Raw genomic sequence first — 14986 nt, forward strand, 5'->3', positions numbered from 1 at the left:
TCTTGTAGTATGGTATATGGACAGACAGAAGAGACACTAAACACACATATCTTAACCACACCAAACGTTTGACTTGACCACATCTAACCGTTGGATCCAATACATAAACACGACCATCTCTTACCCGATACTTAACTATAGAACCATAGAACTAAGTGCCGAGCACTAACAATTGTTAGGTAAACCCAATAGCCGTACACAACAGATAGCTAGGTTGAAACAAAACCAATCTGAACATGCAGTATGTCTTAAGACATACTGCATAAGACATATGCAGTATGCAGTATGTACATACTGCATTCCGTATGACATACATACGGAATGACAATTCCTAGTCTGTCTTACATAGTTTTGATAGGGCAATATGTAAAGCGTCTTAGAGTACCATATTAAGCGCTATATAAATTTGATTTTATATTGTTATTATTATGAGAATGGTGGTCATGTTTCATGGCCAAATGGTAGCTAAAGCCTCTCCCATTGGATGAACTCTGAGTCCTAACCCGTCACTGCATGGTTTTCCTACAGGCCAGACGGGCCGCTACATCCTCGTCCTGAAGCTGCGAGGCACGGAGCGCCAGCTCCTCGCCACCGACTGCCCGCTGCAGGCCGTGGCTCAGCTGGGTCAGCAGGCCACTGAGGTCCAGTTCGTCCTGCGACGGACGGGCCACGCCCTCAGCGACGGCCCCCATGAGTCCAAGACGGACGGGCAGCTGCTGCTGCCGAGACAACCGGAGCCACCGAGCCAACCCCAGAAGGCCCAGTCCTTCCACCTGGGTCCCTCCACGTTCCCAAGGAGGAAGAGGACCAGGGCGTACTCGCCATCGCCCAGAGCCTCCCCAGAGCCCAGGGCCTCCCCGGTCTCCTTCCAGGAACCTGTCCACCCTGTTAAGACGAGTCAGCCCCTCGGCTCCAAAGAGGAGGCCTTCAGGCAGATACTGAAGCAGCAGGAGTGGCTCTATGACCTGGAGGTGCAGCTTCAGGCTCTGAAGTGTGAGCTGCGGGATTGCGAGAGGAGCTCTGGTCCCACGCCCGTCCCCTCCCCGACGCCCAGCCTGGAGGAGGAGCTGGAGGAGCTGGAGACGAGGACCAGGCAGAACGAGGCAGAGCTCATGCACGCTGAACACTGGGAAGAGCAGCTCGAGGAGGAGTTGGACCTTGAAGATGGTTGGTGTTTTGCTGAAAGCAGGATTTATTTTCTACTACTTGAGGCTAAAAAGTGTAACATATTTAACTTAATTTGAAATTCTTTCACTCTTGCCTGTTTTATGCCCATAAACATTGCACACACAGAGAATTACGTACAAGATTGGGTACAATTCGGTCAGGCTGTGTGTAAATATTCGCTAAATCTCGGATTGCAATTAGTCTGTGTTAATCTTGTTGACTTGTTCTCTCCAGATATGCACGGACGCCTAGACACCATCTCCTCCAACATCGACGACCATATCTCCAGGCTCCAGGACCTCCAGGCCCATTCGACCAAGCTGGGGCACGACTTGCAGCTGGAACAGAGCTCCGTTCCGCAGCCAGACGACCACGCCCTGCCCTCCCTGAGACAGGAGCTCCAGAGTCGCCTGCAGGAAGGGAATGCACTCGCGGCACTGCTGTCGGAAAAGGAGAGGGAACTACAAGCTGTGAAAGTAATGCTGGAGGTGTATGTTCATTCTGACACTAAACTTGACTGAAAGGTTTAAATGTACTGTATATTTTGCACCGTATTGAAGTAGATCATTTCGGTGTGTTACAACGCCCTCCCTAGGCCAAACTATGTATCGCAGCCCCACCAGACCAGGTTATTCGTTATTTTCATGTGGCTAAAGGATAAAAGTTATACAGGTATTGCCAATAAATTGAAATTCATGTAAATTGTAAATTTTAATTTTCATTGGAACTCAGCATCGTTAACAGTTACATTCAGGGCATTTAGCAGACACTTTTATCCAAAGCGACTTAGAATAAGTACATTTGTCTGAAGAAAGAGAAACACTATGCACCACCATGACTAACCTCCTCTGCCCTGCTTCTCTTTAGGAGAGGAGCCAGCTGATGGAGGAGTGTGACAAGGACCTGAGACAGCTCAAGCTTCAGCAGTTCATCCAGCAGGCTGGCGTGACTGCAGGCCCACCCGACTCAGAGCAGTGGGAGAACCCCTATCCCCCAGACCCCTCGGCCCAATGGGAGAACCCCTATCTCCCGGCCCCCTCGGACCGGTACCTCTCCAACGCGGGCCTCATGGAGGACGACCTGAACGAAGCTGTCAGCGTGTGCTGAGGCGTTCAGTCGTCACGCACACACTATGAACTCAATAATAAACAGCTTCGGTCCATGGGGATTATATCGATGTGTTGTAAGAGTGGCATCTTTACGAAAAAGTGTGTCACATATTTTGCTGTGAACAGTTTTATCGGTCGTGAACTAGTGTTTGTGTGTGTGTTCAAAAGATTCAATATATGAAGGATTTATATTTTTAGTGTTAGCGTTTAACATGTTTATTATTTGATACAAACAATTTTGTTTAAATAAAAGAGTGAAACCAATGGCTGATGATTGGATATTGATTTTTTATCACCAGTTCGAGTTCCTTTTGAGTTTATGATGGTGTAGAAACGGCCAATAGTCGCTTTGGACTTTAGTTTCACAGCGCGTATCGTCCAATCGTGCGATGGAGCAACCTAAGGAGTCTAACCAATGAGGCACCAGCGTTTTCAAAACACGGAAGTAGTTCCATCGAGCACTATAATGCATTTAGCCGTGGAACAATAGATGCGTAAAAGGTAATATGATCAAAAAGTATGCATACGATTCTGCATTTACTTGAGAAGAAGGTTGTCTCGCAATGTAACGCTCACGTACCTACTACCCAGAGAGACCACAACATGTGTAACCTAATTTACTGCTCTCATCTTTGTAATACAGACACTTCCTCTCGGGACCAGCAGGGGCCGCTGTTCGGCCCTTTGTATGTAGGTCACGGGTAATGGTCTCAACTAGTTAAAATAACATTGACCTCGCTGGAGCTTTGGTCAATTGAACACCTGCCTAGCTACCAAATATTAATGTTGGCGTCCCATGTTGACAGCGCTTTAAAAAGGGTAAAAGGTCATTCATTTGATTGCTCAACTACCTCTGCCCAGGTAGCTTGCATGACCAGACCTGTAATCAGTAGTATGAGTGACACCTGTGTTGGTCGTAGTAAAACAATGCAAGGTGTTTTTTGTGTTTTTCCAGTTTGAAGCATGGCTGAAGAGGTCTCATCTGGACCTGGACCCGGACCCGGGGCAGTGGATTCTAACCCTGCACAGAACACGTGTCCGGTGTGCCTGAGCCCCTTCAGCGGACAGAGTGTGGCCACGCTAGAGAACTGCCAGCACGCATTCTGCCTGCCGTGTATTCTAGAATGGTCCAAGGTATCACTCAACGCTATGCATTTCATTGGTAACCTGTTGTGAGAATGTATTTTGGTAATTGTGTGAATTTCAAAGAGTCGTAACTAAAGGGGCAGTAAAGGCACTATTCTGATGTTCTGTTTTAATTCAGATTGCGAACTCCTGTCCAGTGGATCGGATCGCCTTTGAGGTCGTCTACCAGAGATCAAGTCTTGGAGGACCAATTCAAAAAGAGGTAGAGAGGAGTCTCCCTTTTGGATGCAAATGGACACGTTACTCAAATACACCTCTTTTATAATAAAATAATCCTTTATTCCCATACTGCTTACTTCTGCACTTTGTTCCAGATACGGGTGCAGAGACGAAGGCCCGACGATGACGAGGGGGATGGGAGTGAGAGGGTGGCTGTGAACTGTGAGGCGTGCGGCCGGAGTGACCGTAGCCACCTACTACTAGTGTGCACACGCTGTGATTCAGGGTAGGGCGATTACAGTGCGTTCGCTGCGGGCCCCACATTGCTGTATTATTTTCTTACTTGTTTTAATTAAATACAATTAAAATAGTGCTTTGTATTTTTATTGTATCTTATCCTGTGTTTTTACACTGTTACTGGGCTGTTGTAATTATTGATACAGTTGTTCCATCTATCTATCATAATTGTCGTTTTTCATCGTAGCTTTCTAACCGTGACTCGACCCATGTTTATCTCGCCGTTCCATGGCGGCTCTTCTCCCAGGTACCACGTGAACTGCCTGACTCCTCAAGTGTCCCGGCCCCCTGGAGCTGGGTGGAGCTGCCCAGACTGTGCAGCCCTCAGTCCCCCCAACTCAGGTGGGGTCCCAGTCTTCTCGGATGTAAAAATGACTCTTTTCCTAGCTAACCAAACTTGTTTTTTTTAATTTTTTCTATTTAGTGTTTCTATGAACATCCTTACTGTACCGACGGGAATATTGTTTCTCCTTCTTCTGACAAATGTACTTATTGTAAGTCTCTTTGGATAAAAGCGTCTGCTAAACGTAAATGTCTGTCCGGCGCGACAGAGGACGAGCAGGTGAGCGACGAGGAGCTGACGGAGCTGCTGTCGGAGGCGGCGGGCGGCCAGCTGACCCCCAGCCGTCTCAGGCCCTCCACCCTCGGCCAGCCCGGCCGCTCCACGCCCCCACGCATCCGTCACAGCCAGAGGATCCAGAATGCATCTGGGGCCGACGCCAGGCCAGCACCGCCACCCTTCCTGGTCAGTACAGCTTTCTAAAGATGGAAGGCACGTCTGTCTGGCTGGCTGTCTGTCTTTTGGGGATTTGCTGTTTTTATGATGATGACCATAATATGGAATTCCCATTATTTTCAGCATGTACCGAAATACCTGATGAGAGCAACGCAACCGGCTGAGTCTGAGACCAGCGCTGCACCCAATGATGGGCAGGAAGGAGACACAACAGAGTTGAATGTACCGCTGGCCTGCCTGTCAAATTGTAATGCTTAAATGATCCAGTAGGGGGCAGCGTGTTGCCCTGATGTGACGGCGGAACCTCGAACCAGTCCCGCGGCTCTGTAGAGCTGCAGTTTGGTTAATGGAACCATTTCACGGTTGCAGAAACAACCTTTGTTGTGACACTTTCACTAACTAGACTGCTGTTTTTGTTCTACCTTTTGTCATTGCGAATATTTAGAATTTTCTCTGCTCCTTTTGAAAGTTGTTTTTAATTGAATTTGATGAACCAGTCCACATCAATACAAACTTTACACACAATCCTTTTGTCTTTGCATTTTATGGTGGCAAAAAAAATACAAGATTGAGGCTATTTGCCCTGTCTTTAACAGAGCAGCACCCAGGGACAAGTCTAGTGCCTTTGTCACAGAACCTTTTTTTTATAGAGCAAAACAATCTGCTTAGCCTGTTGGTGGAAAAGTGGCGGGCTGCCTGTCAAATGGTACACAAGTAAAGTTGTACCACTGGCCAGCCTGTCGAGTTTTAATGCTACCATTATCCAGAGGGGGGCAGCATAACGCCTCGTCGTGAACATAGAATCTCGAGCCATTTAAACGTCTTTCTAGACCTGATTTAATGAATGGAAGAATTTTCACGTTCGGGGAAACAGACGTTTTTTCTGACACTTTGAACTAAACAGCTATTGCAAACTGCATATGGAAATGGACAATTTTTGAAAGGTGTTTATTTAGCAGACCAAACTAATACAAACTTTACACAAAAACTTTACAAACAAACCTTTTGCATTGTCATTTCATCCAGTCTCTCCCTAAAAAGATCTGGACGAGTCTGTTGGCTCTGCTTTTAATAATGCATTTGCAAGGTCCCAGTCTTTTGCCTTGATCAAGGGCTCGCGTACAATTATTAATCTCAACATCTTAGTCGTTTGTGATGATTAGGCCTAATATTCAGCAACGTCTTGGCTAGAGAAGTGGACCAATCAGCCTTCCGTAGTACTTTGAATCAATCGTCTCCTCTGTTGCAGCCACACATTACTTCCAAACCCTGGAGGTTAAAATGTGTACCACATTGAACCTAATTTAATTCACTCCTTCACTCATTTTTTTTTTTCTTCGCATAAACACGGGAAGTACAGATATAGCTATAGGATTGGGTAAAATTATGTTAGGATGTGTGATTGTAATTGCTTTGGCGAGGAATAGGCTGCATGGATAATAACACTATCCTTGAGCATTATATTAAGCATGTTACATATGTATTGATGCAATTCTTTTCTAAGTGCTGCAACTAATGTTGCCCAGCAATATTATCAATTTCGGTTTAGTTTCAGTTTTAATCCTTAATTAAACCCATGATATTTTTCTGTAAAACACGATGGACTGATCAGTTTCTATTTATACACGCATTTATAAAGACGAACTAACCCTTTTTCAGAATTGTTACTTTCAGTATAAGAAGCCTTCAACGTATACGAAAGAATCCTGCAGGACAAATTAATTTAATGACAGGGACGCAGCGTCAGTGGTTGAAAGGGGTCCTCCGGATTATTACAACGTGCGTACTTTGAATGAGCCAATTGGCTTCCAGGACGGCTCTATTGGAATGGAAATTAGGTGCTGCCAGCGTTGCGTGTGTGTGTGTGTGTGTGTGTGTGTGTGTGTGTGTGTGTGTGTGTGTGTGTGTGTGTGTGTGTGTGTGTGTGTGTGTGTGTGTGTGTGTGTGTGTGTGTGTGTGTGTGTGTGTTGGGGGGGGGGGGGGGTTGCATGGGAACGCCGCAGGACACGCGCCTGGCTCGCGTCCTGGGTCTGTCCAACGGCCGGTGTTGGGAAGCTTCTCAGAAGCGTGCGACGCGCAGAGAAAAGAGGGGAGGAGAAATCACTTATAAAAGAAACCACCGCGCACCGTTTGACGTGTTGTTGTCCTGAAGTTTCGGGGTGCGTGCATCTACTTTATAATCGCTTGTATTACTTCCTTGGAGAGAAATGGAGACCATGTCGTCGCCTGCGACGCACGAGAATTTTTCCCAGTATACGCTCCTGATGATATCAGGGGGTCAAACTTTACTACCTGCCTCGGGAGAAGAAAGGTGTGCGATCAAAGTGGAACCACGGCAGACTGATCCCGAGGTGCTGAATAGACAGCGCCCCGGGTCACCCCAACTTTTACGCTGCGTAAAAAGAACCCATTTGGAAAGAGTGGATTTCGATTTCCCCCACAAGCAACAATTTGTCGCGTCCGTCGCGCGCAGGAACGAGCGAGAGAGAAACCGCGTGAGACAGGTCAACGCCGGCTTCCAGACTCTTCGCCAGCATGTGCCCAACGGAGCCACCAACGGGAAGCTCAGCAAGGTGGAGACGCTCCGGTCCGCCGTGGAGTACATCCGAGCTCTGCAGCAACTTTTGCACTCAGGCCAGTCCATCTCGGCGGCGTTTGATAACTTAGAGGTGGCCTCCTCGCCTTCCGTCTCCAGCGGGCTCTCGGCGGGACCCGAGTCGCCCCACTCCACCTGCTCCTCGACCTCGGAGGATGGGACCGGCTATGGGACTTTACGCACCGAGGAACCCGAGCTCTTAGACTTCAGCGCCTGGTTGCACAGGTACACTGAGTTCTTGAATAACTGAGAGGACACAAGTCTTACCACTGCGTTAAGGACACGAGGATCTTCTCTTGTGCATCCGTCCTGTATCCTATATGCTATATCCTATATCCCATATCCTATATCCTGTATCCTAACCATCCAATGTTGTTTGGTTTACAGATTCTAAATCGATTCAACTCAACCCCACATTCTGAGTTTGCCTTCTCCAATACTTGGATGGACTTGCAACCAAGAAGAATCGACATGCTGGAAACCAACATGCCTCACATATTCAGTTTGATGCCCTTGTCTGTAAATATGTAAATACATGAATGCTTTATTTTTTTAAATTCATATATTTTTTACTTGTTTTATAGATCCTATTTTTCCTAATGTAAATCATAATAAAAACAAACTTTTGACATAAAACTGTTTCTCCGTTTACTTTGTTAAAGTCATTTTCTATTGTAGGCCTATTTCACCTCAATAAACAGGTGGTTCAGGTCTTGAGGTTTTGAGTATAGACCAAAAGCAGTACAGCCCTCGGTGTGTTAGCGTGAGAGTAGTTACTTGTGTGTCCATGTGTCCCTATGTGCGTTAGTGTGAGAGTAGTTATTTATGTGTAGTGTATGTGTCCATGCATGCCTGTGTGTGTGTGAGATATACTTGTGTGGACTAGTATATGAGTCCATGCGTGCATGTGTGTGTGTTATAAGAGGGTAGTTATTTGTGTGTAGTGTATGCGCCATGCGTGCCTGTGTGTGTTAGTGTGAAATCTGTTAGTGTGTGTAGTGTGAGTCCATGCGTGCCTGTGTGTGTTAACAACATTCGCCCGGTGAAAGGGTCCAGCATGCAGCTCTTGTCTGCCTTCCTGAGTCAGTTGGGTAGATTTATTTGCATACGCTATTGTGTGTTCCAGGTTAGGCCCCACTGCTGCCCTCCTTCAGCATGTCTCCTCTCTACCTCTTCTGTCGGTGAGGCCCAGTGAATCGCTGGGCTGCCTCTCTTCACTGAACCCCTTTTGTGTACAGCAAGCCCCTCATTCATCTCCTACCACCGGCCGGCGACACTTCTCATTGGTCAGCCTCATTACCTTGATATAGAGGCACGCTTTGGAGTGGCGTGGCTAAACATTGAGTTATTTTGTGTCTGGCAGAGGTACGATTCTATAGGACTACAATGGTAGATTGGTGTTGAAGGTTTGAACGATGCCATGCTAAATGGGCTCACTGAACTTGAAACCCTGCAATAGCTTTTAAGTTCCTGTTCATGGTTTTAAAATAGTTTCTTTGGTTGCTCAAGAAACTGTATGAGAGAAACCCAAGTATAACCAATTGATTTCTGATAAATAACCCATCGAATTTGTCCCTCATATCTTAATAAACATTTGTTTGGATATTAATACAACTTAAAAGCATTCACACTCTTGTTGCGTCTCGGATGTCTCTCGATATATGTAACTCCTCAAGTTTAGTAAACTAGGCCAACTTTTACCACACAGTAGAGCTCTACAGGCTAATACAGTAGAGCTCTACAGGCTAACACATTGGAGCTCTACATGCTAATACAGTTGAGCTCTACATGCTAACTCAGTAGAGCTCTACAGGCTAACTCAGTGGAGCTCTACAGGCTAACACAGCAGAGCTCTACATGCTAACACAGTGGAGCTCTACATGCTGATACTGTGGAGCTGTACATGCTAAAACAGTGGAGCTCTACATGCTAACACTGTGGAGCTCCTCATGCTAATATTTTGGAGCTCTACAGGCTAACACAGTGGAGCTCAACATGCTAACACAGTGGAGTGCTACAGGCTAACTCAGTAGAGCTCTACATGCTATCACAGTAGAGCTCTACATGCTAACACACTGGAGCTTTACATGCTAATACTGTGGAGCTCTACATGCTAACATAATGGAGCTCTTAATGCTAACACAGTGGAGCTCTACATGTCAAAGGGCCTGCCTGTCTCTGCAGTGGATTCCCCTGCGCACCGTGTTAAAGGGTATACAGTCGAACAAGTCGATTTCTTGCCGGCTGTAACCACAGAGACCAGACTGTTGAACATATGTCGTGTGCCACTTTTTATTACCGGGAAGAACGGCTGCGCCTGTCCGCGTAGCTGTTGCTAGTCAAATCCCGGCTTACCTCCCATTGAAACGTAATGGGACCCGGGCGTTCCATCGCGAGTCATCTGGTTCACCTTTTCATATGGAAAGCAAACGACACAATGCAATCAAAATGGCCGACTGTCCAAGGCCAGGTCAGGCCCAGAGAGAAGATCTGTTAATCGAGAAGGATCCTCTCGTTAGACACATCTAACCCGACCGCCCCGACCACCTCCTCCCCCCGGCTCTCCCGGACCCCCAAACCTTGTTCTTCCTTCTCCCTCGGCATTCTCACTTTACAAGCATGCAGGGGGCCCTGTGAGCCGGCCGTATGGAGGCTGTCCTCCCTGCTTTGTGCTGGCGTGCCCGGGGCCGCCCCGCGGACCCATCGTCATTGTACCCCCCCATTGATCGCTGGCTGGGCCGTATGGAGGCACCCCTGGGTGTCAGAGGTGACAAAGGAGTGGAGTGGGAGTTTGTTTCTGCTCAAGCAGAAGTGGTGTGTGCCTCTGTGTGTGTGTGTGCCTCTGTGTGTGTGTGAGGGGTGGGGGTGCGTGTGTGTGTGTCGGTGTGTGTCTGTGTGTTTGTGTGTGAGTGTGTGTGTGTGTGTGTGTGTGTGTACGTGCGTGCGTGCGTGTGTGTGTGTGTGTGTGTGTGTGTGTGTGTGTGTACGTGCGTGCGTGCGTGTGTGTGCGTGCGTGCGTGCATGTGTATGTGTATGCATATGCGTGTGTGTGTGTGTGTGTGTGTGTGTGTGTGCGTGCGTGCGTGCAAGTGTATGTGTATGCATGTGTGTGTGTGTGTGTGTGTGTGCGTGCATGTGTATGTGTGTGTGTGTGTGTGGGTGTGTGTGTGTGTGTAGAGGGGGTGCCTCTGAACTGTCAACTGTGGGGAGCAGGCGCCCAGAGAAAGGATACGGGGTCGTTAATGATTATTGCGCTCAGTAACTCAGGCGTCTTGGAGCCTTGTTTCGGTGTTTCCCGGCTCCACCCTGAAGTTTGGATTCGGTGGATTTTGAGAGAAAAGCATTTGAACATAGGGAGATAGAGCGGGTTGGCCTGTAGACGGAAGGTTGCTAGTTCGATCCCCGGCTCCTAGCTGAGTGTCGAGGTGTCCCTGAGCAAGGCGCCTCACCCTGACTGCTCCTGACGAGCTGGCTGTCGCCTTTCATGGCGGACTCCGCCGTCGGTGGGTGAGTGTGTGCGTGAACGGGGTGAACGTGAGGCAGTGTTGTAAAGCGCTCTGAGTGGCCACTGTTAGAAAAGCGCGACATAAACGCATCTGAATAATGAGTTACTTACGACCCGTTTGGCGGGTAACCGCTCTGGGTTACCGTGCCAACACATGGCTCAGGGTGCCGGAGCGGTTTTGGGGATGTGATTATTGCAACACATTTGTCATTACAACCCATTACTCTCATGCTCGCTCTGGGGCATCAAGGTCTTTGTTGGGGCCTCCGGGCGGCCCTGCTCCGTCCAGCGAGCCGGCCCCGGGGCAGGGCCCAGCTGGGGCACTATTGTCTGGGCTGTGGGCGCCACGCGGGGACCCACGCGGGGAGGGACCGTGTCAGCTCTGATCGCTTTGTTTAAAGCTGCAGGGCATCTTGTTGAGGGATTTCTCCGCGTTCGTTTGATTAATAGAGGATTCTGTTTTGTTGGGATGGCGGTTTTTTGTGTGGTTTCTTTGTGTGTAAAAAAGCTAAACTTTCAAATGTAAAAAAAAGTCACCGGATATTAACTTCCCACCGTTCCCTCCACATGAATTTATCATCCAGCTTCCACTTTCTTGCACCTTTTCTTGTTTTTTGTTCAAAAACGTTTTTCTCTTCAGAAGCCTAATCCTTCCCCCTTCAGTCTTAAAGGGCTGTACAGACTCCCAACACTCCCATTTAATTCACGCTGCCTTCTAACGACAGCTTTCACTAATGGGTTCCTTGTTTACTTAGATTTGAAAGCAGCAGATTATCCTCACAACCAGATAGGCTCCTCGGGTCTTTTCCTTGCATTTCGATAAGAGACGCCACTATTTAAGTAAGCATATTTGTGGATTAAAACACAGCAGAGGTCTGCAAGCTTCTCTTCTTTTGAATAAAACAGGCTGGCATCGAGATTGGGTAGACAAACATTGATTTGACTCAGTATTTAAGAGATAGAGACAAAGGCAAGAAAATGAATTCTCACCAGCTAAAGTCGATCCAGAATGACGGGTAATATTGGGCAGTCGGACAAGCAAATAACAATTTCCTCCCCACCGTGACTAGAACCACAAAGATATCTCCTGATTAAATCAAAGCTTCAGACGTTGAAGTATCTCTGCCTGCAGATTGGCTGGGCTCTGGGCTGCAGCTGCAGAGGGCAGAGGTGTCTGCTGGTTACATATTCATCACCCTGAAGTTGGAGATCTGAACTCTCTCCATCATCCATATGCAGCACTGCGTCGTCGAGGCTTTCATCCAAGCTTATCTGGACGATGCCAGCCTGCGCAGAGCAAAGCAAATACAGAACCGCCCGATAGATCTGGAGGAGTGGGACAAGGGACAGAATTGATGAAGGTAAAGAGAGGATTATTGTTGAGCCAACATCACCCCCGTCTTCGTCTTTCTCTGGGTCCTTATCTCCATATCCCAGGACTACTTCCAGAGAGAGCAGGCCCCATTTGGAGGGGGGTATGGAAGGGCGTCTGAAGACCGGTTTCATGTTTGGCTCCATGAGCCGTGGGTCACCAGATCTTTCTCTGCATTGTCTCGCCATTCTCTCCCCTAACTAGATTCAGCGTGTTTGTTTTGAGGAGGCTGAGGAGGGGGTACCGGGGGGGCTTTGGGGGGCCCCTCTGTTGCCTATTGTACCGCCCGGGCTCCTTTGGTTGGTGGCCGTCGGCCCGACATCTTGTGCCATATGGAGCCCCGAGATTCCCCCAATCAAATTAGCTTTGTGCTAGCTCCTCTCTTCTGCCAGTTCAGGAATGGACTCTGGCCCCTGGTGACTGGGGGTCCGGGGGGGAGGTCGCGGGGGCCAAAGACGGACCCCAGTCTCTATGGGTGATAATTAACAAATGATATAATGGGATCATCGTCCCCTCATCTATCACTGGCCGCTGAGAGGCCAGGGACGCCGGGTGAAGGCAGAGACCCTGCTCCATTCTCGGCTGTTCTGTTGTTTTTTTGGGGCTTTCTCTTTAAATCCGCTTCTTCTCAGTGAAAGGCGGGAGACCTAATCTAATAACTTTGACTTTAAAGGAGGAACGAGGAGCCACCAGCTCGTGTGTTCACCCCTGGCTTCTCCTCCCTGTGATGTGGTGCTGGTATTGGGCTGTTTGTCCTTCTGATAACCTGCCTCCCAGGCTGCAGCACACACAGGCAGAGCAGCCTGTTGGTGCTACGCATGTAAAGCCTACTGGTGGTAGTGGCAGAAAACACCAAGGGACACACGGTTAGGGCCTACCGGTCGGTAGGGAAAATAGCTTGTGAATTATTTTGTGCGACTGAGAAAGAAGGGGAGATAAAGTGTGCGTGTGTGTGTGTGTGTGTGTGTGTGTGTGTGTGTGTGTGTGTGTGTGTGTGTGTGTGTGTGTGTGTGTGTGTGTGTGTGTGTGTGTGTGTGTGTGTGTGTGTGTGTGTGTGTTTGAGTGCCCGCCCGCCCGCCCGCCCGTTATTTGGTTATTTCTACAGAGGCACGAGGCCAGCTGCAGCAGCCAGACCGTGGTGAATCGCTGTATAACTCACAATCCCGTCCCCAGTGAAAGACGGCCAAAGAGATTTCCCAACTGGCCAATCAATTGGAGCCCTTCAATGAGTGAAGGCTATTGTGTTCTGCTAATGTGGAGGAGCAAGAGCAACCCCCTCCCTCCCTTCTCCCCCACTCCCTTCTCCCCTCCCTCCTTCCTTCCCTCCCTCCAAACAGCTCTCCCTGCCCCCTCCCTCTCTTGTTGATTTACTTCATGCCGCAGCTGTAAGTGATATTCTATTTCAGTTATAAAGAAGAAGTAGAAGAATCCTAATACTAATAAATAGGGAATAATAAGAAAATACAGCTTATGTTTTTGTCATGGTTCCTACTCAGAGGCGTGATTCAGTTAGTAACCAAACTCAGTGAGAACTGTCAACAGGTGATAGTTTGGAGTTCACACTCGTCTTGCGTTTACAAAGTTGAAAAAGTACTTCACACACAAAGAAATAATCTTGGACTGAAAGAAAAGTATAAAATATAATAATAAAACAATAAAAACGGCATGATAGAAACATTAATATGGTTAACTGGGGTAGTCGGACGCTGCTGAATTCCTTTGGGGTACCGTCACAGGAGAGCTCAACACAGATCCAACGAACACGCTCTTAAGTCAGGACGCAATACAAATGCAACGCCTCTTGTCGTAGATGCGCACCCAATTTCAACCAGCCCGTGCTATATTTAAGACACACGTTCCACGCACTGCAGCCTGTTGCCTGTTACAGAAAGTGTTTGTGGTGCATAAGGAGCAGCAGTCAGAGGTGGCCCCCCAGCGGGCCCCCCAGCAGGCTAGAGGTGGGCCGGCGGGCCCTGCCCCCTCGGATAGGACACTGGCCGGGGTGACTGGTGACGGGGCGACCTAGACAAGGCCGGGGTTGGAGAGAGGAGCGCTCTCACGCCCATGTGCCCCCCCCCCCCCCCCCCGGCCCCACCCTCTCCACAATGACTGTGTGGCTGGTGACCGTGGCAGCAAGGACACTGTCAAAGGGTTGAACTTGCCCCCGTAACCTCTGTTTTCAATCCCTACAGTAATGCGCTTTTCAGAGTGAAGAGGCAGACTATAGCAAAAGACAAGCACTGTGGCGCGATCGACGAGACAAAGAGGCAATCGATATGATGGATGAAAACACCACCTGGAAAGTTATAATGATTTAAAAAAGTATACGACTATTATCAAATGTATAAATGTTCTTATAGCTGAGAATTCTGTTTCTTCTGATGCATTGAATGCCTTCAGCCTTAAGATGGTGGATTTGTAATCTGTTGGCGCTCTCTGGTGGCGGTTTGTGGAAACACGTTGGTGAGCGTTAAACTCCTTAAGTAACCGCAGCAAAATGTTTATTTCATCAACGAGCATCACGTTCACAGGCATTCTGTCGTTTTATCTTGTGCCCAGAGTTGTTTAATGCCTAGTGTTTGGTCTGATACGGCTCACATTGAGGTTGGTTGGTGAGTGTATGATTCCACCTTATTAGAATTGTTTGTTCATCAAACCTTCACCTGTGGTGCAGAGATAGCCTCGAACACCTCGAAGTGGTTCGGAGTGCTCGTCGTATGAATCATTTGTTCATAAATTCAACCCACGTCCAACGATGTGAGAATGATGTGTTTTTGCTGATTGTGTCAACTTCTTTGGCACGTCGACTTCCAGCAGCCAGGCTTACCCCGTGTGGCCAACCGCCCCCTCTCTCTCCCCCCCATCTTTCCCTCTCCCCCATCTCACTCTCTCTCTCCCT

The 14986-nt window shown here is 48.3% G+C and overlaps 3 protein-coding genes across 6 annotated transcripts in view; all 3 read left to right on the forward strand.

Annotated features, from left to right (window-relative positions):
- The window catches only part of LOC130403923 (ras association domain-containing protein 7-like), a 5351-nt gene extending 2379 nt beyond the window's left edge, over nt 1-2972 (forward strand). For 2 of the 4 annotated variants that reach the window (XM_056608468.1, XM_056608469.1), the window contains exons 3-6: nt 529-1167; nt 1402-1655; nt 2035-2777; nt 2920-2972. In XM_056608468.1, coding sequence (XP_056464443.1) covers nt 529-1167; nt 1402-1655; nt 2035-2274 — 1133 coding nt within the window. In that variant the 3' untranslated portion in view covers nt 2275-2777; nt 2920-2972. Of the gene's footprint in view, nt 1-528; nt 1168-1401; nt 1658-2034; nt 2778-2919 lie in introns of those variants that run through there. The other 2 variants (XM_056608470.1, XM_056608471.1) reach the window with 2 other exon arrangements.
- A 28-nt stretch (nt 2973-3000) lies between these two features.
- LOC130403924 (PHD and RING finger domain-containing protein 1-like) lies at nt 3001-5159 on the forward strand. The gene is made up of 7 exons (XM_056608472.1): nt 3001-3095; nt 3232-3410; nt 3541-3624; nt 3737-3867; nt 4126-4220; nt 4394-4623; nt 4738-5159. The coding sequence occupies exons 2-7, from the start codon at nt 3240-3242 to the stop codon at nt 4870-4872; spliced, it is 846 nt and encodes a 281-aa protein (XP_056464447.1). The 5' UTR covers nt 3001-3095; nt 3232-3239; the 3' UTR covers nt 4873-5159.
- Nucleotides 5160-6830: 1671 nt separating this feature from the next.
- On the forward strand, nt 6831-7460 carry LOC130403590 (achaete-scute homolog 1b-like). Its single transcript, XM_056608007.1, has one exon. It carries the CDS (start codon nt 6831-6833, stop codon nt 7458-7460), a length of 630 nt encoding a protein of 209 aa, XP_056463982.1.
- Nucleotides 7461-14986: the final 7526 nt, after the last annotated feature.

Source organism: Gadus chalcogrammus, chromosome 14 (genome assembly GCF_026213295.1).
Source record: "Gadus chalcogrammus isolate NIFS_2021 chromosome 14, NIFS_Gcha_1.0, whole genome shotgun sequence".
Lineage (NCBI taxonomy): Eukaryota > Metazoa > Chordata > Actinopteri > Gadiformes > Gadidae > Gadus > Gadus chalcogrammus.

Excerpts from the sequence above, each read along its gene's own strand:
- LOC130403924 (XM_056608472.1), top strand. The coding sequence starts at position 3,240 with ATGGCTGAAGAGGTCTCATCTGGACCTGGACCCGGACCCGGGGCAGTG. Across the intron at positions 3,411-3,540 it reads GTATTCTAGAATGGTCCAAG|ATTGCGAACTCCTGTCCAGT; the intron begins GTATCACTCAAC and ends GTTTTAATTCAG. Across the intron at positions 3,625-3,736 it reads GAGGACCAATTCAAAAAGAG|ATACGGGTGCAGAGACGAAG; the intron begins GTAGAGAGGAGT and ends ACTTTGTTCCAG.
- LOC130403590 (XM_056608007.1), top strand. The coding sequence starts at position 6,831 with ATGTCGTCGCCTGCGACGCACGAGAATTTTTCCCAGTATACGCTCCTG.